Source organism: Mytilus californianus, unplaced genomic scaffold (genome assembly GCF_021869535.1).
Source record: "Mytilus californianus isolate M0D057914Y unplaced genomic scaffold, xbMytCali1.0.p SCAF_4, whole genome shotgun sequence".
Taxonomy (NCBI): Eukaryota; Metazoa; Mollusca; class Bivalvia; order Mytilida; family Mytilidae; genus Mytilus; species Mytilus californianus.
The window spans coordinates 114904163-114929931 of record NW_026262690.1 but is presented as its reverse complement, the minus strand read 5'-3'; the positions used below and the strand labels follow the sequence as shown (position 1 = coordinate 114929931).

At 33.4% G+C, this 25769-nt stretch overlaps 3 protein-coding genes across 4 annotated transcripts in view; 1 reads left to right on the top strand and 2 right to left on the bottom strand.

Annotated features, from left to right (window-relative positions):
* The window catches only part of LOC127699116 (dihydroxyacetone phosphate acyltransferase-like), a 226750-nt gene that overhangs the window by 174213 nt on the left and 26768 nt on the right, over positions 1-25769 (top strand). The window lies entirely within an intron of this gene.
* Positions 19-8520, bottom strand: LOC127737195 (carboxylic ester hydrolase LipN-like). The gene is made up of 8 exons (XM_052247727.1): positions 8512-8520; positions 6434-6654; positions 5733-5854; positions 5183-5280; positions 4531-4625; positions 3809-3954; positions 2435-2521; positions 19-287 (listed from the first exon to the last, which is right to left on the bottom strand). Exons 1-8 carry the CDS (start codon positions 8518-8520, stop codon positions 220-222), a joined length of 846 nt encoding a protein of 281 aa, XP_052103687.1. The 3' UTR covers positions 19-219.
* On the bottom strand, positions 12011-25764 carry LOC127699140 (JNK1/MAPK8-associated membrane protein-like). The gene is made up of 7 exons (XM_052202890.1): positions 25652-25764; positions 22295-22362; positions 21477-21640; positions 16455-16658; positions 14973-15142; positions 13831-13907; positions 12011-12628 (listed from the first exon to the last, which is right to left on the bottom strand). The coding sequence occupies exons 1-7, from the start codon at positions 25707-25709 to the stop codon at positions 12341-12343; spliced, it is 1029 nt and encodes a 342-aa protein (XP_052058850.1). The 5' UTR covers positions 25710-25764; the 3' UTR covers positions 12011-12340.

Sequence of the window (25769 nt, the reverse complement as noted above, 5' to 3'; positions counted from 1 at the left end):
AGAACTGTGCTACACAAAACATTTATATACTGGTATATATATTTTTATTTATCAAGAATAGATAACATGAACTAATTATGAACGAATATAATGAGCTAGTAAAATCACCTAAAACATATGATATATATTGAAATTTGCAATTATGCACTTTTTACAAAATGTTAGTGAACCTTTACGATTCAATGTTATATTTTACACTTTAATATCCACACTAAACCATTAGGAATGCTCTTTAATGAACTGCGTACATCTTTCTATTGGTTTCTTACAACATTCTTTAAAATGGCCTACAAAAGAAAGGAAAATTTAATATTCATATTGGCACCAAGGGGAGATAATCATATAATATATCTTAAATAAAATTTGGAAAGTTCTTTATTTTGTATTATTCAGATTATTCTATGATATTTATTTCCAGGAAATTTTTTTTTCCACATTTAGTCCTTTTAACTGATATTGGGGCAGTTTATGCAGTTTTCTAACTTTGTTGTTCATATAAAAGAAGATCAGAGATTGCAAATAGGGGCAAATAATCTCCAAATGAGAAGTGCTTATTATAAATGCATACCCAATATCATTGACTAACCATCAGTGGTTTATCTATAACTGACCCAATCACAAACTTTAACATGTAAACTATGCAAAAGTTTCAAATTCAAAATAAGCCACAACTGAGAGGACAGGGCCAACTAATCAGCAAATCTCTATGGAAATGAGATGTGCTATAATGATTATACAATTATACAATTTCATACCAAATATCATAGACTTATTATTACCCGGTAGAGGTTCTCCTTAACTTACCTAATCACAGCAAATGTAACCAAATTGCTGTTTGAGCTGCCACCTGAAACAGCATTCTTAACTCATTCGCCCCCAAGAGATTTCTGGAAAATCAGGCATTTTCGAAAATTTGCAATCATATGCAAATTATATGCAAATTAGCAGACTCTTGATGCTGTAACTGATGCTCATCTATTAAACTATGTATTGAGATTTGGGGGCGGATGGCATGGGTCGGGGGTGGGGTGGGAGGTGGAATATTTTCTCGTGGGTTTGAACCCACCCCCACTGAAAAATGTTAATTTTCCGACTATTTTCCGATTTTAAAACGACCTTGATAGGTGAACATTGACCAGACTGTTTTTCTTTGTCATTCAAGTATTACCCTATAGTTACAGCAGTACATTCATGCTAACTGGGAGTATATTGGACTTAAGTGTCTTGCTGGGGAATTATTATTGTCAAGTCAGGTCTGCCTAAATGTCCGTTTTTACGGATTTTTGACAAAACGGTGACCTAGATTTTACAGACTAGATTCCTATTGGCCATATTATACCTCGTTGTGTTCCTGTACCACCTATGCATGCATTTATGATAATAGTTTATACCTACAGTCACTACCAGTTACGTAGTGGCAATCAAAAGATGCCCACCCCCACCTGATTTTGGCTACTTTTCACGTTTTTTTCGATTTTGAACTCTTAAACGGCTTTCAAAGTGCCATATTTTCATGAACAGACATCTGAGAAGAGTTTATGGACCATGAACTGCTTGGTTGAAGTCCCTGCTATCATGACAGTTCAGCTGGGGCAGTTCAAAAAAGGTATGGAGGGTCATACGGGCCATCAAAGAATGGTTGTCGCCATCACGCCTACAGGCGGGATTGGGGGCTAAAGGGTTAAGTCTCTCCTTTGAGACTTTGTCTATAGATCTTAATTTCCATGTAAAAATTTAAAAAAAAATTTATAAAAAAACCTGTCTAAACCACAACCCTAAAAAAATGAAGATTTTGATCAGATTAGACAGGCGTTCAATTTCCACAGGTCAAATTACCAAAACATATTCATAACATGTCCTGATATAATAGATTGATTTTGTCAGCTTTACTGTTCACACAGCATTCTGCTAATAAATAAAAAGGAGATGTAATACGATTGGATACCCCTATCTATAGATCAAAGGACAAAACTAACAAAATAAAAGAAGAACGTGTCCATGGGACACAGATGCCCTCATTTGTAAATAAACGATAAATTCAGCAGTGTTTCCATTTATAAAGGGACATAACTAAAGAACCCTAATAGTGACACCTTCCACATCAGAACTTGATCTGTGTTAGGTGGTAATAAGCATTGTATGTAAGTTTCATAACATGACATTTGGTTGATACAAAGTAAAGTAAGAGTGCAGAAACAGCAAATTCAGCATATTTTCCATTTATAAAGGGACATTACTCAAGAATGGTTGAAAGTGATGCCACCCAGATTCGAACTTGATCTTGTGGTGTCTTGATTGCCCAAAGAAAGACCTCCCTAGGGTCGGTCTTTCATTCGAACTATCCTGACACCCCTCAGTGTGTTATACGACAAGAAAGACCTTCAAATATGCATTATCTATAACTTAAAAAGCAGTCTGTTTCCACATAACTCACCTGGCATAGTAAAGAAAGCATGGACAACACCTTGGACAAGTAACAGTTCACTGCTGGTTCCAGATGATTTCATCTTCTCATGGTACACTGTAAATTAATAATTGTATATTTAGAAAACATCAACAGGAACTCATCAACAAGTCAATTCCACATTTCAATAATTACTGAGTAAACTATTTGCTGAATATTTATAAATGTTTAATAATTCAATACTGTAAATTCAGAAATTTATACATGAATTTATTATTGCAATTGTTGAAAAATGGGCAAAATGTGAGATTAAATTCTGCAGTTTCAGAAAAATGATGCCTACAAATAAAATGCTATCAAAATTTCAATTGCATTTTTTTATTTTTACAAAACCTATCTCATTGAATTTTTTGCAAAAATAAAAAAATTGCAAAAATTTCTTAATTTACATTATGTATTTATGAATATATACCCTCCACTCAATTGAGAACCTGTGTTTTTTCAGCCTCATTTCCAGAGAACCCATCAGGAAAGCTGATACCCACAAACTTTTTTTTTCTCAAATTCAATACTGCTATAATTAATATTTTCAAATGCACTGTAGTTTGCTCTTAAGTGCCAATCTGCCTAAGAATCAGGCAGTGGTGTAAACATGACAAACAAAAACCCACTCAAGTTGACATTAATTTATGTTCAAAATGTATAATGGTGCACGAATATAATATTTGTTTCCTTTTCCTGTTCTGGTAATTCAAGTTATGATTTGGTTGAAATGCACTAGAAATTAACAATTAAGGGGAGCTAACTCCATAATTTGCTATCATTCTGACCAAAATTTACCTAGAGATTTCTCGAATTACCAGACACGCAGAAACGAAAGACCTACCATTTCTAACTCAGGATGAGGGTAACTTCAAAATAGGATGGTTAAGTCGGTAGGTTTTTTCCGGCCATGTTTTGATTTCTTTCAAAATTGCCTGATTCTTACAAAGACTGGCACATAATCCTGTATAAAGAGAATGATGCCTTGCTTTTTTTTTCAACCTGAGTCTGTTAATTTTGTGTTGGATTCAGCCGTACACACTACCCTTTTTATTTACCAAACGGAGTTTTCTTTAATATCTATATGATTGATTGTTAATTGCTTAATATCCAGTGGCAAATATTTCATGAATATTCAGGATAAGCTGTATAATATGTATGTTATATCCAAATATTATGGCATTTTTCTATTACACTTTTATCAGCTTTAAGAACATCTATAGAATCAAATTTTAACATGTGATGTGAGGTAAATTATAAGACAATATCCTGTCAACACAATCAAAACAAATATAGACATCAAGCGGTTATTCCCCTGTTTATATATTTTACCAATGTTGAATTTCCCCCTTTTTTACATACATATGGCATTATCTCTGAGTGGATCAATATCAGCCACAATAACTAAAGCTGGTGGTAACTTAGAAAAACTCTTGGTATCATTCCGTAATGGTGAACCTCTCAAACTTGCCTTGTCAGATTCATTTGAAAAATAATTGCCAATAAACCTGAAAATAAAGAAATCAGAGAACATACTAAAAATCATTTAAGGAAAATTAAGATGTCAATATATTTGTCTTTTGTTATTGAGCATATAACCTATCATATGAAAATATTATAGTCAGTACTTTTATTGTCTTCATTTGTCAATTGAAAATCACTGTCTTTAAATTGCACATTGAGCACTTCAATCCATATAAAGTTTTGGCCCCCATTTTCATTCATTATTTGTAAACAAAAAATGGCAACAATTATTAGATGACAAAATAATTTAGAGGAAGCAGTTCTTTTTTCAGATTTTTGTTTAAATATAACTAAGAAATAGTATGTTAATTTGTTTGGGGTTTAAACCAATTTGCTGATTGCTTTAAATTTTGTGTCAACTGTTTTCATAAGTTAACATTGTTTCATAAGTAAAAAAGCAAATCAAACACAGATTACTTTACTTCTGTTTCATATGAGTGCTTAAAAAGCATTGATTAAACACTGTACTGATTTTAAAGAGTTATCTCCCTTACCCTAGATCTACAACCCCCCCCCCCCCCCCCCCCCTCCTTTTATACAGTGTACTGAATTCTTAATACCAGTCTATCAATTGTTTAGTAAGTGCTGGTCCTCTGATAAACTCTTGATGTGCTGGAGACGAGTGTGTACTATCAACACTAGGATACACCAAAATCTGAAAAGTAAATATTTTAAATTGTAATTTTTGCTATCAACCAGTATTACCTTTTTATGATTTTCATGGTTTTATCTACAACAGATTACTAAACATCTGATGTATGTACTTTTCATGTATTCAAAAATAAAATAAAAATTAAATCGAGAATGTGTCCATGGGACACAGATGATTCCCCCGCTTGCATATAATGTTGTTTTGTGGTAATAAGCATTGTGTATAAGCCCAATTTGGTTGAGGCAAAGTAAAGTTAGAGAAGAAAAACTTATTTTGGGACGTACGCACAGACAGACAAGGGTAACATTCAATGCCACCTCCACCGCAGCAGGTGCACAAAAATCATGATTACGATTACAATAGATGAAAGAAAATCTTTCCTGACCAGTAACCGCTGAAAATTGTATATGATCTGAAAATCCTCCTGATCAAGAAAACTTTTATATGACAACCTATAGCTAATGAAATGGCCTATGACATCAAATCATATTTGTGTGTTTACAGTGAAATGTTTGTCCAACCATGGTTTGATGATTCGTAAAACTTCTGTTTGGACTGACCTGATAATCTATACCTTGTTCTTCATGGCATACAACAGCCGCCAATCGACCTCCAGCACTATCCCCACCTGCTCCAATTGTACTTCTGGATGATCCACCTGTCAACAGATGCACAAGTTTAAAACAGGTTGGTAGCCAATGACTGGCAAAGATTTGAAAAACAACATAAATCTTAAAAATATATGGTCAGTTACAATAAACAGTTGCTGTGACATATTTTTATAAGAATTTGCATTATACGGCTAGAGCATGATAAACTTTAAACTGCAAATTGAAAAAAAATATGAATTTATATTTTTATCCTGATGTAATAAGAACTTAATAAATCATTTAACGTACATCCCATTCCACACATACATTTTTTTCATACCTGTCCTATATTCCTTGCAATCTTTTACTTTTAATGTTTTTGAAATACTTAATTAACATTTAAGGCTAAAGAGTAACCATCATTAACATGTCCCTTACCCTTACCACAACCCTACTTTTAAGCATTAAAACATAGCTATAACCATTTGTAATTCCTTATTGTAAAAGTTACAAAAAATACCTAATTCTTCCTTATGACCTTTGACCCATTGAAAAACACACAAAACATCATCATGGTTACTTGGAAATTTAAATTCTGGTGCCAGTCGATATTCTACATTGACGACAATACAACCAGCATCTCTGAAAGAGAAAAGTTGACAAACTTTTAGTTTTTTTTAGATTATTGTAAACAATGTCTGTTGAAGAAAGACTAAACCATAATTTAACTGTCGGGGATTCATTTACCAGTAAGTCAGAAACCTTACTGACGACAAAGCCTTCATTTCCAACTTATATTTACACTTTGTTTTTATGTTGTGCTGAACTTACACCACTGTCTGAGGTTAAGGGAGGGTTGAGCACTCACAAACATGTCTAACCCTGTAATATTCTTTATTGCCTGTCCCAAGTCAAAAGCCTGTTATTCTGTAGTTGCTGTTGGTTGCTGTCTGTCATATTTTTCTTTTATTGTTTTGTCATAAATCAGGCAGAAGATTTTCTTGTTTGAATTTTTTAACATTTTGTCATGTCTGGGGCTTTTATAGCTGACTATACAGTATAGGTTTTTATTCATTGTTGAAGGCTGTACAGTACCTATAATTGGTTTTCCAGATCACCTATACCAATAAAAACTAGTCCTACATGAAAAATAATGAATCAACTCTTTCCATTTCTAAGCAACAAATTTGTTGGAAAAACCTGTAATTAAGTTATATATACCTTGAAAAGATTTTACAAACTGTATCAACACCAGCTCTGGATCCAACACAATTGCCTCCTCCATGGAAATACACAAATATAGAAGGATCATTTCTACAGGAAGCTGGCTTGTAGATAGTCACTGGTATACCATCTGTTGTGAAAGTAAATTTGATAACAAGAATATGTGTCCATAGGACACCATGACCCTCTTGCACTATCACATTTCCATGCTCAGTGTACTTCGAAATGATGTTTTGACATTAATTTGGCTTTTTTTTATCAAATGTTCATTTCATAATGAACGTGTGCCGTGAGTTTCATGTTGATGTGACCACCACATCATGATAAACTACTGCAACCAAAACTTTAATCTGTTCAGTTAATAAAATCATTGCAAAGATTTCTGAATTTTACAGTAGCCAGCTTATATATATATAGGCAATAGTATTCTGGATTCAATTCACGTTTGATAAAGTGCATTCTTGTTGTTTAATGTTTTTACGTTTATGTAAAATATGTAAAGATAAGATTATGAAAGAGAGGCAAAAGAGTTTAAGGGTTGCTTGATTTTGTTAAAATCTGTTATAATATAAGGTAAGGGAATGACCATTTAACTTCAAGGGGGATTTAAGGTTTTTTCCTAAAAAAATATTCTGATCCCTAATTTGATGAAAAAAAATATTGTGGTCAAGCAGATGACAAAAAAAATTATTCTGAATCCAGATTTTCCCCATACCTTATAGTGTTGAAATTGAAAAAAAAATCTTTCTGACTCAGACAAAAAACCATAACCCCCCTCCCCCTTGAAGTTAAATGGTTGCTCCCTAACTGAAACAAATCAGCAATAAACTATTAAACTAGAGTTGTATTAAACATATATAGATTTTTTTTTTTAAGTTTGCAAGAGCTACACCAGATCTATTAAATGGTAAAAACTGCAAATTAAGGATGTTCGGTCCTCATGTTTTTGACTTTCTGTCAGATATTCATAATCCTCTAGTTTTATCCATATAGTGCCATTAAAAATTTTGCCCTCTAACTACTACTTTTCTTTTCATAATTTTATTACATATAGTTTAAAAAGCCATATTTAAAAATCTTATAAAATCGTTTGTTATTTTTTCATAGTTTTTGAAAGACAAAAAGTACCAATGTTAAATGTATGAAAAATATAGAGAGAATCATTTCCCGCCAAATTTTCAATGGCTTTTATCTCGAAAACAAGGACACAGACCCTTCATTTTTTTCTGCTTTTTTAGTTCTGTTAATTATATACAATCAATTTATAATATTAGTCTTTTAAAAAGCTTGTTATTTTGAAACAGAGTAGCGAACATCCTTAACTCCAGGTTTTTTGTTCTGATATGGATGTGACGAAACTTAAGTTTTACAAATTATAAATAACAGATACTAGACATAGATTTTGAAAATACATTATTCAGTGATCATGTCTTTCCATTAATATCTTTATACCCTTGAAACAAATACGACCTCAAATACTATTGGTATTTTATATTAAATATCAAAGAATTAGACCAACTTTATTTTTTATTATAAACAAGGAATTATTTTTAAAAATTTTGAAATCTGGAAATTGGATAAGAAATATATAATGAAAACTAACCCAACTTTATATTAAAGGTTCAAGTTACTTTCACTGATATTTCAGTATGAACTACGCCCCCTTAGCCTCCTTTATTGGGTTAGTTTTCATCATACATTTCTTATCAATTTTCCATAATTCAAAATTATTCCAGATTCACTTAATTCCTTGTTTATAAGTTATTGTACAAAAAGGCAAAACAAAATCTAAATTAAATTAGAACTTTTCAAGATACACTTTTTTTATTTCAACTAAAAATTATGATCACGACAACAAAGATTTTGAACTTTTCAGAATTAAATCATTATTTATCAAAATCAACTTTAAAATTTCAATTTCTACTTCCGAGAATTTTCTTCAGTTTTTCACGTCTTTACACATGTGCACTACAAAGAATTAACTTTTAAATGGTTGACATGCCCATTTAAGTCTTCTGTCAATAACTCCTGAGATACAATTGTTGATTCAATACATACTTATCTAAGTAACTTACCTTTAACATCTTTAGATGGAATGTTTAATTCCTTTATTGCACCGTCAAAATCAACACTACCTGAAAATAATTTAGCTGATCTCAAACTTGATTCCCTAGCCTCTGTTATTGGTACATCAAAATAAGCCTTGGTGAATCCATACTCTGTACGTTTTTTGAAAAAGTCAAAAGTTTCAGGATGAACAAAATATTTTGATTGTAATTCTTCTAATATCTCGATTGTTGTCATATTTTCAGGATAGTCAATAAACTGCTTTGTATAAAATTTATCTTGTTCTGGATATTAACCTCTGAAGATTTTATCTACTAAGTTGGAGAGATAACTAACTTTTCATTTTCTTAATTTTTACTTCCTCTTCAAAAAAGGAAAAATTTGATTATCAAAAATTCTATCCAAAAAATAAAGGTCACTTTTTGGCAACTAGAATAAGAAAATCGAAAAGTATGTTATATTCAGAGGCGGATTTAAGGAGGCAGTCTGTGTCGTCCCCCCCTTTTGAGGGAAAATTTGGTTGATTATTTAGGGAATTACTGAAGCATGACGACTGGAGCGGGCCCCCTCTTGGGCAGTCAGTGTCCCCCCCCAAATGAAAATTTCTGGATCCCCCACTGATATTAACCAAATAACTGTGTGATCTTTCAGATTCTCAAATAAGTCTTCTGATCAAAATGAGGAAAATTCCTATTTGTAATCAAATAAAGATTATGACTCAGCTGATGGAATTTTGATACATCTTGGAGGTACTTGTTCAGAAATTACATGGTATAGTACTTTAAAAACGTTCAAATTTAGTTATCCATTTTGAATATACAAACCAAATGAAAACAACTGATGGAACTGCATAAGCTGAAGAGGAAGGAGACAGGATGGGTAGATACAGTTAGCATCTACTGCTCTACATGCATCACCCACAATGACAAACAAGACTAAGTCATAATTTCACGACAGGCAATATGACACAATCCGTAAATTTACAGAGTAGACAACTATTCTGGTATCATAATATTTAAGACCAGAAAACATGTCTCTTGTGTGTAATGACACAAAAAAATCATATAAGTCAACAAATTTGTGATAGAAAACATGAAACCAATCTCATTTTCATGAGTCCGCAACTAATGGACCATCTTTTATTGGTAAAATACAGGTTTTACATAAATGTGACCAACTTAAAAGGGAGAAAGGGCTCTTGGCTTTAATCTAAACCTCTACACTTAGTGCCTATTAAGATAAGACTTATATGTTTGCTCTGTTCATTTGCAAAAATTACATTGGGTAAATGATTTACTGGTATATGGTAGAGTTTTTCAGGTACCTATTAAAAACTGATCGTTTTCTGTAAAGTAAAGAAAGTGGTGTTATAAAGCCGACCACAAACATGTCAAACAACATATTAACATGGGGCAACAAATTCAAATACTCAAGTCTTTGGTTTGACCCTGCCTAGGATCTAACCCAGGACCTTTTGCACTCGAGGCAAGCAAACTACCATGAGACACCAAGGCGGTGTGAATGAACAATAAAAATAAGGTAAAGGTGTGGTGTTCCCTAACTATTGGAACACATGTTCACTTTACTATTATTCTACTGACCCAATATAATACACCTTATCGCTATTTGTCCGCCATTACTGGACATCACACAGGTTCCCGTAAAATTATGACGTCATAATACAAAATGTCTGACGCCACAATGGAAAAGTGATTGTTGTATGACGTCAAAAGTTGGAGCGGGACAGATTCTCGGGTCAAGCATGATTAGCGATAAGGTGTATTGAGTTATGAAAAAAAACTCATCCAAGATACCAGGTTTACAATTTTGTATGCCAGACAAAACTCTCATTACTTAGAGTAGCTTAAACGATCAAATTTTTGTTTTTTTTCTTCAGTAATTGAACCTTGAAAAAAAGTCAAGAGAAATGAACATATGCCAAAGGTAAAATTCAGCCTGTAAAGCACCAGTATACAATCAAAAAGATATTAATTATACAGCTCAACTTACTACTGAAGAGAAAGCTCACAACAAATAGATGTATGATGTTGCAGGAAAGTCAAATATTCAAGAGATTTGCTTTTATTATACTTGTACATATATGTTATAAACAGTAAGGAGGTACAATGGGCCAAACAAAAGCCATAAAAAGATTTACTGTGAACAAGTGCTTTGTAATTATACCTCTGTTTACATCAATGATCATGAAAATGTGACCCAGTATGGCATAACCAGATGAAGCTTGGAGACATATATCTTGAACTTGTAGTTACTGAGAAAAATGCAACAAAAACATATTACAGACAGACTCACGGATTGATTTGATTTTTGATTTTTGGTGTTTTAACGCCACTTTTAAGCACCGCTTTTGGGCTATTTCATGGCGGCCAGTTTTTATTGGTGGAGGAAGCCAGAGTGCCCGGAGAGAACCACTGACCATCGAAAGGAAACAGGGTTCGACACTAACGCTATTCCGCTAGCCTGAGGCTAATAAAAATTAGGGAGGGTTAGTAAAGTTTTCATCACAGTAGTCCGACGGGCTAGTCAAAGTTTTGTTTATAACTAGAAATTTTATAAAATTTTAATTGTCAACAAATCCCACATTTTTTGCTGACCTTTGCTGTCTTTATTGTACCGTTTATTCACATATATTTTTGATTGTCAGACATTTTTTAACATGAAAGGTACTTTTTGGAGAGGGGAAAAACTGACAATCATAGTCAATTAAGATTGGAGTTGAGTGAACCTGCACGAGCGGGGTTCGAACTCAAAATCTCAGTGTTGACTGGCTAGTGATTACAGTAGTAACTACTTAGACCACTCGGCCACCGAGGCCCCAACTCACAGATTGATGGACAGATATAAACTGTAGGGTATAATCAAAGGAAAGACAGCAAACTAAAGTAATAAAGAAAAAAAGCAAAAGTCCACATACACTTCACAGAAAAAGAAAGATTCAGCACATAAATCCCCCTTTAAACCAGTCTGAACTCATGTGCTGTGGAAGGGTAAGCATTTTTTTCTCCATTAGTAACACCCATTGTGATAACATATTTGGTGATGTCATAAACACGTGAAGGAGGAGGGACATTGAGGCTACAACAAATAGGATTCATGACTATTTGTATGAAAAGTTTGACTTTTTCTCTGAACTGCAAGATTTTTCTCTTTATACACAACCATAATAATCAGACTTAAAATATAATCCTATAATATTTAAAATTAAAAACATTGATGGCCTCGTTGTTACTTAGAGATGAGATACAGAAATAAAAGTGCTACTCTTTCTTGTCCGTGGGGCTTTGTGTCATGAATAAATATACCATGTTGTTGTTTCTGATTGAATTTACAAATAATAAAAATAGTAAAATTGAGAATGGAAATGGGGAATATGACAAAGAGACAACACCCCGACCAAAGAGCAGAAAACAGCCGAAGGCCACCAATGGGTCTTCAACACAGCAAGAAAATCCCGAAAGGCGGCTTCAGCTGGCCCCTTAATAAAAATCTATTTTTCAAACTTTTTTCTTAAGTTAAAAAAAAAATAACATACTTTACATCAATCATTAGAACATAATTAAACAATTAAGAACAACAATAGCTAACATTCATCCACATTTATCACAAATTATGAAACAATTAAAATCAGTATCATAAATAAAAGCTTTGGTTAATATGACTGCGGCTGCCCTATCTCTGCAAGATAATCTTGGCTTCCTTAAACCAGTTTAAAGTCTTAAAACCAGTTTGAGTTGTAAAAAATTTCTACCATTTCATAAAATGGAACATATCAAGTAATGTGATTTCGAGTCATAGTTTTCACTCTACATAGCATCATCAAGTATTCCAAAACTGAAGATTTGTCCCCCTTGGTTCAGCTGAATACCTGTTGGTTGAAATGTCTACATGTGAAACTCTTTCTACGTAATCTGGATCTGTGAATTTTACTGTACATATATAGAAGAACACAGGCAGCGGAACAGTAGCCAGAAGCGAGAGATGGAATGTAAGATCGGTCAGCTGTGTCATGGAGATTATCGCATATGCATGAAGTATCCAATGACCAACAAGAATGATTAAGTTCCTTGCATCACAGAAGTTATTTTTAAACAATTGTTTCACCTCCTGAAATAGACAAAAGAGTTTGTTTTTTTTTACATTTTTTACAATCATTATACTTCTATACTATTGCTTCAATTTAAATACAGATCAGGGCTATTAAAGGGTGGTACTCCTCCAGACCAACCTTAAATTTTTAGCACCAATGTTAAATTTTTATACTTTATGAAGAAATTTGAAATATTTCTTATAAGTATAATTCTGAATGACTATAATTAACTTTTGAAATTTTTGTCATGAATCACAGTATGTATAGGCACAAAGTATATACCATGTATGTATAATTTAAAAGTATTGCAAAATGGCATAAATTTCTTTAATATTTTTCAACTGTGAAAATTGTTATGTTTTAAATGTCATAAGATGCATCCTTAAAAATTAAGCTGTTGTGATCCCTGCATATACCTGTACTCCTTGTTTAAAATGTCTTATCTAACTTATATTAATAACATTTGTGTTACAGGAGGGACAAAAAGTCATATGAGGTTAACATCAATGAAACAGCAACCTAACAATGAACTACTAATGGGTGGTAAAGTATGAAACTTTCAGTGCTTGAACTTAACCATATTTAAAAGGTATGAAAAGTACTAGAGGACAGGAATACTGAAAATAGTAAGTCATAGGGGAATATCAAGTTATTTGATTACCAGGTCAATAATCAAACTTGGATGACTGAAATGTTTTTGCAGCGGACTGCAAAAAAATAAGATCAGTTGAATAAAGGGAAATAGCTTACAAACATTCAATGCTGTATAGGCACAAACAATTTTACCCACATATATTCATATTATAATTCTTTTAGAATAATGTTTCAAAAGACCTAGAGTGCAGGAGGTTGTGGGTTTGAACCACGGCCAAGTCAAATCAGAGACTTGAAAATTGGTATTTGCTGCTTCTCCACTTAGTATTAGAAAATACTGGTTGGTTAGGATTTGGAATAATGTGGGAAGGAGTACATGTCTTCCTGAGCAGTGTTAACTAGCACATTAAAAATCCAGCTAAGCATGTTGGTCCAGTACAAAGCAGGGTTTATATTCATATCTCTAACATGTTCGTCCTGAATATGACCGATGGAGGTTAAACAGCCATCCACCATAATCATCAAAAGACCTATACAAGAAAAATTTCAGTAAAAATAAAAGTAAGATATTCTCTTTCTTTAGCATGTTGTGGAACTGGACATTTTAATAAAAATAAAGACTTACCAAAACATTAGTACTTGCTAAATGGGCAGCACTTGTTACCAGTGATATAACCAACATTATATATGGAAAAGCATAATCTGAAAATACAAATATACTACAGTACTGAATGAATAAAATTAAATATAGATTAGGCCAGTATGTTGGAAAATAAAAGAGGTTCAATTGAGCTAATCTATGTAAAGTGTTAACAGTGTAAACACACCAAGATGTCTCACCTACTGCAATATCTTAATACCAGATCAATGCATTTCTAAGGGCACAATCTTTTAAATTAAGGTCAAGGTCAAATACGACCTGCTAGGTGTACATTTTTTGTCAATAATTTATACATCATATCCTTTCTTTTCCATTTTAATGTATACATAATGAATTCCCATACAATATATTTTCAATCAATCACATATAATTTCTGAGATACAGACCTAATCTAATAACTTGAACCTTACCACATGCAAAGGAAAAATTATGTGAAGTGCAAATGCCATAAGTCAGACAGACATATATTCCTAAAAACAAATCCAACATCAAAATTTTCAGACCTGTCATCTAAAGCTGATGAGGATTAGACCTTATCCCAAAATCTCAACCTTACCACAGGAGTGTGAAAATGCGATGAATGCCATATGTTAAACTTAAAATGTTAAACAGCCATATAACTCCTCACAAACAATCCCTAGACCTATCAAAAGTATTTACGAGAGATTTTATCCATTACTCTAAACCTGACCCATGGATTGTGAAAATGAAGTCAAGTCCACTTGACAAACCATCCCTATCCCAAATATTGTTGACCTATTATTTACTAAGTATTATGTCATTAGGTGAAAATAATTGAGTGACAGAGTCTCATAAGAGGTAATCTCCATTTTATTTTTTTCACCACTGTGAAAATGTCTATACTAATTTTTGTTCAGCTACATTTTGTAGGCGAACGTGGTGATCAGAAAGCAAGGTCTTTCTCACTGCAGCAACAGGAAAAGTAACACCTTAGTTTCCTCTACCATTACTTTGTAATTTTACACTGCAAAGAATTATGCCTTTTCGTAAGATATGATGATGTTATTGATCTGTACTTGTCTTAGGTTACTGAGTATATTATCCTGACGTTACAGCACATCATATTAGAATTAAACCTAACTTACACAATAGTCCACCAAACATGGCCTGCAGGACAATTAATATGGGATGAAAATACAAAGCAGCATAAATTGACTTGGTTCCTTTGGTCTCTACACATCTGTATGATATCAGTGGTCTAAACAACATCATAAACAGCAAGGAAAAGGCATAGTAGATCATACATATAGTATATCTATAAAAGAAATTTTTGAAATTTTTACAATTTTCATCATTCAAAATCAAAGAGATATGTGATCATTTTTAAAAAAAACTTTGTCTGTAAAGTTCAAAGTTCATACCCGAGTTATTAGATACTAATAGTGTGTATTTTTTTTATTTCCCTCAAAATCAAACGAAAATGGTACACAATGAATATAAGAATTTCTATACTAAACAAGAAATATCTGCCCTGCACTGCATTTACTCAGAAAAATGTCCAAAAAAAATGTTAAAAAATATAGCTTAAGTGTGACTGAGGGGTTAATTCCTTATATTCATCTTGGAACTGAAATTAAGAATGCATACAGAAAAACATAATTAATATTAAATGACAATTGCACACATGCAACAGCATATAAAATATGAAACAGAATCATAAGCATTTATTCTAATCTTGGATTGTACAGTGTAGAATACTGAGTGGTTAAATGATTTCCTGTGTACAGTGTAGAGTTGAGGTTTAGTTAGGACTAAGGTTGTACAGTATAGAATACTGAGTGGTTAAATGATTTCCTGTGTACAGTGTAGAGTTGTGGTTTAGTTAGGACTAAGGTTGTACAGTATAGAATACTTACAGTGGATAAACAATTTCCTGTGTACAGTGTAGAGTTGTGGTGTAGTTAGGACTAGGGTTGTACAGTATAAAATAATTACAGTGGATAAACAATTTCCTGTGTACAGTGTAGAGTTGTGGTGTAGTTAGGACTAGGGTTGTACAGTATAGAATACTTACAGTGGATAAACAATTTCCTGTGTACAGTGTAGAGTTGTGGTGTAGTTAGGACTAGGGTTATACAGTATAAAATACTTACAGTGGATAAACAATTTCCTGTGTACAGTGTAGAGTTGTGGTGTAGTTAGGACTAGGGTTGTACAGTATAAAATACTTACAGTGGATAAACAATTTCCTGTGTACAGTGTAGAGTTGTAGTGTAGTTAGGACTAGGGTTGTACAGTATAGAATACTTACAGTGGATAAACAATTTCCTGTGTACAGTGTAGAGTTGTGGTGTAGTTAGGACTAGGGTTGTACAGTATAAAATACTTACAGTGGATAAACAATTTCCTGTGTACAGTGTAGAGTTGTGGTGTAGTTAGGACTAGGGTTGTACAGTATAAAATACTTACAGTGGATAAACAATTTCCTGTGTACAGTGTAGAGTTGTGGTGTAGTTAGGACTAGGGTTGTACAGTATAGAATACTTACAGTGGATAAACAATTTCCTGTGTACAGTGTAGAGTTGTGGTGTAGTTAGGACTAGGGTTGTACAGTATAAAATACTTACAGTGGATAAACAATTTCCTGTGTACAATGTAGAGTTGTGGTGTAGTTAGGACTTGGATTGTATAACATGGAATACCAATCTGAGAGTTGTTTGACTTTACACGATCGTATGTTAAATGAACCAATCGGATCCACCAATAATATTGTAACGATACCAGACAAAACACTTTCAATAAATGCTGATACATGAAGGATGATTAAATTACTGTAAAAAATAAATTACATTATTCTCCAATCACATTTGGCCTGCACATATTACAGTAACAGGAAACCAATTTTGAGAATACTAAGTTCCATAACTCATGAATAACCTATAAACATAAGAGTATGAAAATCCTTAGGCTCTCATTTCTAATATTCTGGGAGAGTTTGAAGGAAATATACCAGGGTATACTTGCAATTGAGTAAGATGACATATCAATATTATGTTGTGCTGTTACAGCACTGTCCCAGGTTAGGGGAAGGTTTGATTACTTAAATACATGTTTAATCCTGCCACTTTCTTTATGTGCTTGTCCCAAGTCAGGAGCCTGTGATTCAGTGGTTGCTGTAGAATCATGTCTGTCATATTTTTTTTTCGTAAACTGTCTTATTATAAATTAGGCCGTTAGTTTTCTCATTTGAATTATTTCACATTATTAATTAACTACTCTGTTATTGGACTTAATATGATGAAAACTGCCTATGCAATACAAAAGTGTCAACTCGGCCAATACAAAATAACTCGGCCAATATTGATATTTTTCCGTATTGGTCGAGTTCTGATCCGGCCAATACAGGAATTCGGAACGTCTCTAGTTTTTAGGTCGAAAATCATGATAAACACAAACTTAATGTAAACTGTCGTTTGGAATGTGCTGTTTTATTTACTAACCATAAACATGCCGAAACGTTCAGTGTGGCAAATATTTCAGGCTGAAGAAGGTCACATTCATTTAAAACACATTTTGTAAGTAGATAATTGAATTATTAGAGGTTTGGGAAACGAGTCTGCAGATTATCACAAAGCTCATTTCTTGTCGACTTCATAACTATTTAAAACATTTTATCAGTTTAACGGGTGCATTTCAATTTACTGTTCACTTTCGCTTCTAGGTATCATGTATTTTTTAACCCGAACCAGGCATATGGATTGTTGAAGGATGAACTGTAATTTATTGTTCAAGTCTTCGTTCTTTGGTCATTGTCTATGGATAGTTGTCTTATTGGCAATCATATTTAATTCCAAGTTGTATTAAATACTTTTGTTTCTAAATCTCTCGTGCAATGGCAGTACCTTTCCAATTACTATTTATGTGTTGCGTCTAAATATGTATTGTAACACTTTATAGTGACCGAAAAGGGTTATCAAATCATCAAAAAATGTAGAAGACACTTCCAAACAGCACCAGATCATTTGACATTGCAGCTTAAACTAGAGGCTCTCAAGAGCCTGTGTCGCTCACCTGCATTTACTGATGCTTTCGAAATCATGTAAAATAAGGTTAAAATCATAATTAATAGTATTAGATATTAGATATTATAATGATATCTAAGATAATAACAAGAAAACTGCAAAATTTTTGTAAAATTACTAACTCAGGGGCAGCAACCCAACAACGGGTTGTCAGATTCGTCTGAAAATTTCAGGGCAGATAAATCTAAATCTGATGAACATTTTTGCCACCTGTCAGATTTGCTCTAAATGCTTTAGTTTCAGAGATATTTATAAACCAAAAACTGCATTTTACCCCTATGTTCTATTTTTAATCAAGTCGGCCATGATGGTTGGAAGGCGGGGTCATCGGACAAATTTTTTAACTAGATACCCTATTAATGATTATGGCCAAGTATGGTTAAATTTGTCTCAATAGTTTCAGAGAAGAAGATTTTTGTAAAAGATTACAAAAATTTTACAAAAAATTGTTAAAAATTGACTATTAAGGGCAATAACTCCTAAAGGGGCCGAATGACAATTTTGGTCATACAACTTATTTGTAGATCTTACTTTGCTGAACATTATTGCCGTTTACAGTTTATCTCTATCTATAATAATATTCAAGATAATAACCAACAAGAGTGCACACGCTGAAATGTCTCGCCTTCTTTACTAATCATTGATATTATGGTGATAGTCCTAAATATAAAGCTTTATTACAACTGTCACATAAACTTAACATTAACCAAGTAAACTAAACATTGACCAATGAACCATGAAAATTAGGTCAAGGTCAGATGAACCATGCTTGGCAGGCAACAGCTAACAATTCTTCCATACAACAAATATAGTTGACCTATTGCTTATAGTTTAAGAAAAACAGACCAAAACACAAAAACTAAACAGTGAGCAATGAACCTTGAAAATGAGGTCAAGGTCAAATAAAACCTGCGTGACTGCCAAATAGATCATGAAATATTTCCATACACCAAATATAGTTGAACTATTGCATATAGTATTAGAAAAACAGACCAAAACTCAAAAAACTTAACTTTGACCACTGAACCATGAAAATGAGGTCAAGGTCAGATGACACCTGCCCGCTAGACATGTACACCTTACAATCATTCCATACACCAAATATAGTAGACCTATGGCATACAGTATAAGAAAAACAGACCAAAACACAAAAACTTAACTATAACCACTGAACCATGAAAATGAGGTCAAGGTCAGATGACACCTGCCAGTTGGACATGTACACCTTACAGTCCTTCCATACACCGAATATACTAGACCTATTGCTTATAGTATCTGAGATATGGACTTGACCACCAAAACTTAACCTTGTTCACTGATCCATGAAATGAGGTCGAGGTCAAGTGAAAACTGTCTGACGGGCATGAGGACCTTGCAAGGTACGTACATACCAAATATAGTTGAACTATTGCATATAGTATTAGAATAAAAGACCAAAACTCAAAAACTTAACTTTGACCACTGAACCATGAAAATGAGGTCAAGGTCAGATGACACCTGCCCGCTAGACATGTACACCTTACAATCATTCCATACACCAAATATAGTAGACCTATGGCATACAGTATAAGAAAAACAGACCAAAACACAAAAACTTAACTATAACCTCTGAACCATGAAAATGAGGTCAAGGTCAGATGACACCTGCCAGTTGGACATGTACACCTTACAGTCCTTCCATACACCGAATATACTAGACCTATTGCTTATGGTATCTGAGATATGGACTTGACCACCAAAACTTAACCTTGTTCACTGATCCATGAAATGAGGTCGAGGTCAAGTGAAAACTGTCTGACTGGCATGAGGACCTTGCAAGGTACGCACATACCAAATACAGTTATCCTATTACTTATAATAAGAGAGAATCTAACATTACAAAAAATCTTAACTTTTTTTTCAAGTAGTCACTGAACCATGAAAATGAGGTCAAGGACATTGGACATGTGACTGACGGAAACTTCGTAACATGAGGCATCCATATACAAAGTATGAAGCATCCATACCTTCCACCTTCTAAAATATAAAGCTTTTAAGAAGTTAGCTAACGCCGCCGCCGCCGTAGCCGCCGCCGCCGGATCACTATCCCTATGTCGAGCTTTCTGCGACAAAAGTCGCAGGCTCGACAAAAACTGCAAAATTTCCTTAAAATTACCAATTCAGGGGCAGCAACCCAACAACAGGTTGTCAGATTTGTCTGAAAATTTTAGGGCAGATAGATCTTGACCTGATAATCAGTTTTACCCTTGTCAGATTTACTCTAAATGCTTTGGTTTCAGAGATATAAGCCAAAATCTACATTTTACCCCTATGTTCTATTTTTAGCCATGGCGGCCATCTTGGTTGGTTGGCGGGGTCATCGAACACATTTTTAAACTAGATACCCTAATGATGATTGTGGCCAAGTTTGGTTAAATTTGACCCAGTGGTTTCAGAGGAGAAGATTTTTGTAAATAGCTAACGATGATGGACGACGACGATGGAGGACGGACGCCAAGTGATGAGAAAAGCTCACTTGGCCCTTCGGGCCAGGTGAGCTAAAAAGGAAACTCAGATTTGGTTAGTTCAATTTCAAGGTAAAGCATGTAAAAATCTTGTGTAAGGAAATAAAACACACAAACAAACAAAAACAGGTAAACACTGTCACTGTAGTTAATTAATAAAGATATTATTCATGTGGGGGCTTTTTAAAGCTGACTATACGGTATGGGTTTTCTCATTGTTGAAGGCTGTACGGTGACCTATAATTGTTTATATTCATGCCATTAGAACTCTGGTGGATACTTATCTCATTGGCAATCAAACCACATCTCCTTATTTTTTACAATGAATGGAATGGAGGCCATTTATTCCATAATTAATTCATAATGTCTGTTGGTACCTTCAATCACAACATGTTTCAAATACACTCAAAACCAACAAGAATTATTTCTGATTTAATTGAATTACCTTAGTTATATTGTACATATTTTCATAATAAAAGAAATAATAAAACAGCATAAGCAGTGATTTTCATTAACCAAGATTACTGGAACACACACAAAAAAAAAACAGTATGCACGAATTATCAGGATTTCTCGATATTGAAATTGTAATTATAAGTGAATACAGCAAGTCTCATATTGTTGAACAGCAGCAAACATTTTTCAATATTATGTCAGGAAAATCTGATACAAAATGTAATTGATTAATTTGATTAATTTGATTAATTAATATGATTGCATTTGTTTGATTTTCATGGTGGAATCTATGGTTTTACTTTGTTTTACAAGCTAACTGGAAGAGGACTTAATAATAATGGATCAAACTTAAAAAGGACAGGTCAAATATTGTAACACCCAAGACAGGTCTAGGTCAAAGTTACTATGGCCAGGAATGGTTTTTCTTGACTACTGGTACATTTCATTGAACTTTTGTCAATGTTTTACAGATCCTTGGAAAGACTAATTTCAATTATTTTTTTCTTCTATTTGGAAAATCAATTAAAGTTTTTTCTTTACTACTGGTACATACCAGGGAACTTTTGTAGATGTTTTACATGCACTTTGAAAGGCTAATTTCACTTACTTCTTTCTTCTATTTGTAAAATCTATGAAGAACCAATGAAGTAATAAAGACAACAAGGCCATGAATCCCAGAAAAAGCCAGTCATAAAAACAAGGTTCTTCTTCACATCTCTTACATATAGAGTTTTCAGAACTATCATCAGGCTGGTAGCCTCTCACACACGCCTGCCATAAAATAATAGAAAAATAGATAAATTTTAACAATTCACGCCAAAAATTAAAATTTGTTTACGCAATCACAAAATATCTGAATTTACAATACTGATGACTGGTTTGTTATCTGTTGGCTGATAACTTTTGTAGTATGTGTGATTATAGGTACTCTATCCAGTCAATTTTCACTAATTTTTCATGTATGATATTATGAAACAAGACCGCCTTGGTGGTCTCATGGTAGCATGTTCGCCTCAAGTTCAGGAGGGCATGGGTTCGGAACCCTAACCAGTTAAGACCAAAGACTTTAAAATTGGTATTTGCTGCTTCTCCACTAGCACACGGCATAAAGGAGTAAGAGCAAAGACTGGTCAGCTCGGAATCAGAAAAATGTGTCCGGGTAGGGTGACATGTCTTCCTGCAGACTGTTACATGTACCTTAGCTTGTGAACTACATTTAGGACATTAAAAATCTGGATCAGCTTGTCTGTTTAGTACAAAGCAGTTTTAATATTCGTATCGCATTAACATGTTCTTGTCCTGAATATGCAATTAATTTGCTGCTGGACATTAAAAAGCCATCCATCAAGATCATCTGATATCATATTAAGAATAAACTATAAATAAATCACATGAAGTTATTTTAAATGATAAAGCTATACATACCCCACAATTACTGAGTGTTCCATTCTCTAGTGTCCTTCCACAGTAAAGCCCAGGACATTTTTCTGTAACTGAAAAAAAAGAAATAAATTCAGTAAGCTGGTAAATTTTACTACCAGTAATCAACCACATGCCATCCTTGTTCTCACTTTGCTACTTTAGTTTTCATAGAGTTATACCAAATTTTCATTTGTGATAAGCAACATGATGGATGCCATTAGTGGAGCATGAACTACTTTCCCTTCCAGGGCATCAGAGTCCAACCACAGCTTTGCCTTTTTTTTATGTTGTTCAATCTTTAGCTTTCTATGTACATGTATATACAGTGTTTTGTGACTTCTATTTGTCTTTTCGGCTTGGTGATTTTCATCAACTTATGGTGTATGAATGTCCCTTTAGAATCAAGGCTGGCAAAAAGCGATCAATACTAGTATTGACAGGAACATATATATCAACGGGACTTGATACTACCTAATTATAGCCGATTTTAGCGTCGGGTCATAGTTAATAAATGGCACGATACGGAAACGGACATGTGTAAAATACGTACTCTCTATTATCTTAATAATTTCTGATAACATCAATAAAATGTCATTCAAACTAAGTAATAAGTGATGCCAGTGTATCGAACTTGTAATCTGTCACTTCAAATTTGTCATAGTCGCATTCATTTCATCACAGAAGGGTACAGAATGCAAACAGGGTAATAAAAAATTGGTGCTGATGGCATTCCCAGTAACCGTGAATTTCAAAAACCATTATAAAACACTTCACATCAAATAAATCACATTTATATTGTTCATTTTATATGACAAAATATATCTACTTTACGATAAAACTTAACAATTCATTGTATTTGTTGAATGTTTGGAATTATGTGGTTAATTTATTGAGCAGTTCTGATAGTTTTTCAATCAAACGCTTCCAAAATCCATAAATCTCATGAAGTCTTGTAAAGTTTGAGATTTTATCAGTTTTATACCGAAAGCCTATCAGATTCATTTCCCGTTAGATATACTGTTCCCAGGTATTGACCAGGCCAGCAGAAAATATGTTAAATACAATCAATTAGAAATTTATATAAAAGTCTTGAGATTTACGCAATGATACTAATATAAGATGGTAATATATGAAGAGGATGTTATAAAATCGTGTTGAACAAATTCACTAAATGTACTTCATCCAAATGGCATCAAGAAGAAGTACAATGTACTAGCATCTATTATTTTATATATATTCACACGAACTGCTACATTTTGACAATTTGGGAGGTATAAATACATGTATGCAGCCACATTTACATAGTATTGAATTTTTTGTTTCATGAAGTTCAAGAATTCGGATCAAATCGATACATGTATTTATGCAGTTCAAAATTTACCTGTATTACTGAGCTAATTTAAAAATGTATAAACGATCAGTTGCCGACTTCTGGTCTATATTTAACCATTGTAACCCTGAATCCCCATGCATGTTACCATTGAAGGTTTCCATATGTGTAACCAATGTAACCATTGCGTCAATAGCTTTCATGTCGATCCGGCCCCACGTCGATCCGGCCCAACGTCGATCCGGCCCATATTTAAAGTCGATCCGGCCCCAATAAAAAAATATATTTATAAGGAATAAAAAATAAAGATATATATTAATTGTAATTCATAAATGTTTATGAATTTTATTATAATGTAAAAGGTGTACGGTAAAAAAAATGGCCTTTGACAAATACTTTCTTTAGATGAGTATAAAACAAGTAGGTTGATTATGTTTTCATTACAAGTTTTCAAAATTATTGGGTATAATTATAATAAAACTTATATAACAGAATTTAGTACAATCAACAGACATCAACATTACTCAGCAGTACTAGTAATTAGCATTTTCTTTCAATTGACTGTGATCTTAACAAGTCTTTCATCCTGTGTAATAACAAATAGTTACACATACACAACTGTACAAGCCGTACATACAAACTTTGTTTTTGTTTTAAGTTCTTACTTCTCAAATTGAGAAATGTTGTTTGATTTACCGAATCCTTTCTATAAAAGAGGAGACAGAATGCGTTTGCTTTTAATATCACAATGGCTTTTCCTTGTGTGGTATGTGACCAACATGTTAGACCTCGGCAGCATGCACTACAGTGTGAGCAATGTTCAAAGTGGCAACACCGTCTCTGTAATACCGGTAAGTTTCTATTTTCACTTTTTGCTTTAATATAATCAAACTGTAATTTTGTATATAAGTCTTAAATATTTTTTTCTTTGCTTTTATCATTAAACCATAAATATGAAAAAAAAGTATATAGTTTTGTGTTAAATCTGGGAAGATTAATTTGCGTGTTTTCAGGTGTAAAATGGTAAAAAGCTTATAAATTCTAAATAAAGATTGCTTTATTTATTCTTATTTGACTTTTTGTACAAAACATCATGTTTGCCACACAAGAACAGCTGCAACTACAACAAACTGCAAAGAAGTGGTACCTGGATGGTACTTTCGAAGTAGTGAAGAAGCCTTTCTATGTGTTTAAATTTGTCACAAAATCCTCCAAAGTCAATATAGTTTAATCATATTTTATTATGGGGCCGGATCAACTTTGGGCCGGATCGACGTGGGCCGGATCGACTTGGGACAGATCGACTTTGGGCCGGATCGACTTGGGGCCGGATTGGTTTGGGGACGGAACGACCGGATACCCGTCAATAGAGGTTACAAAACAAGATAACTTAATTCTGTTGCACATTTTGTACCTTATATGCAATAAATTGACTGAAAAATAAAATAGGTGAAAATTAAGGCTATATAATAAGCTACGAGTCCTCAATCTTAGGCAGCAAGCCTAGTGGCACAACTTGTTTCTAGGGTGGCACTCATTTACTTTAGTGGAAAGTAAAATCACAAAAATACTGAACTCCGAGGAAAATTCAAAAAGGAAAGTCCCTAATCAAATGGCAAAATCAAAAGCTCAAACACATCAAACGAATGGATAACAACTGTAATATTCCTGACTTGGTACAGGCATTTTCTTATGTAGAAAATGGTGGATTAAACCTGGTTTTAAAGCTACATAAAAAAATGTAGCTAAACCTCTCACTTGTATGACAGTCACATCAAATTCCATTATATTGACAACGATGTGTGAACAAAACAAACAGACACAATAGGTAAACATGTCACAAATAGGGGTACAACAGCAACACGAACCCCACCAAAACTGGGGGTGATCTCAGGTGCTACGGACCATTGATAAATTCGGTTTTATATGGTTATATGCAATGAATGGGTTAAGTTTAGAATAAATTGGAGGTTAATGAGTCATTCAATTGTGCTAGTTGTCTGATATTGGTTTTGGTCTTTCAATATAACCTTTCTGTCCAAATGATACACCATAAATTACAGGAAATAATATGAGAAGCTTCAACATATTTGTTTGACATTTGAACTGGTCCTTGTGTTTTGGTTTGTGAAAGTACCTTTCAGGGTT

What these genes read in the sequence shown, in the direction of transcription:
- LOC127737195 (XM_052247727.1), bottom strand. An exon ending in ACTAAACAATTGATAGACTG is followed by an intron (nt 3,955 to 4,530) that starts GTATTAAGAATT and finishes CTTTATTTTCAG; the next exon opens with GTTTATTGGCAATTATTTTT. An exon ending in ACTCAGAGATAATGCCATAT is followed by an intron (nt 2,522 to 3,808) that starts GTATGTAAAAAA and finishes ATTAATTTACAG; the next exon opens with TGTACCATGAGAAGATGAAA.
- LOC127699140 (XM_052202890.1), bottom strand. Translation starts at nt 25,709, where the DNA reads ATGTTGAAGCTTCTCATATTATTTCCTGTAATTTATGGTGTATCATTT. An exon ending in TTTACAAATAGAAGAAAGAA is followed by an intron (nt 16,659 to 21,476) that starts GTAAGTGAAATT and finishes TATTTTTTACAG; the next exon opens with TAATTTAATCATCCTTCATG. An exon ending in CAGGAAATTGTTTATCCACT is followed by an intron (nt 15,143 to 16,454) that starts GTAAGTATTTTA and finishes TTTCTTTTATAG; the next exon opens with ATATACTATATGTATGATCT.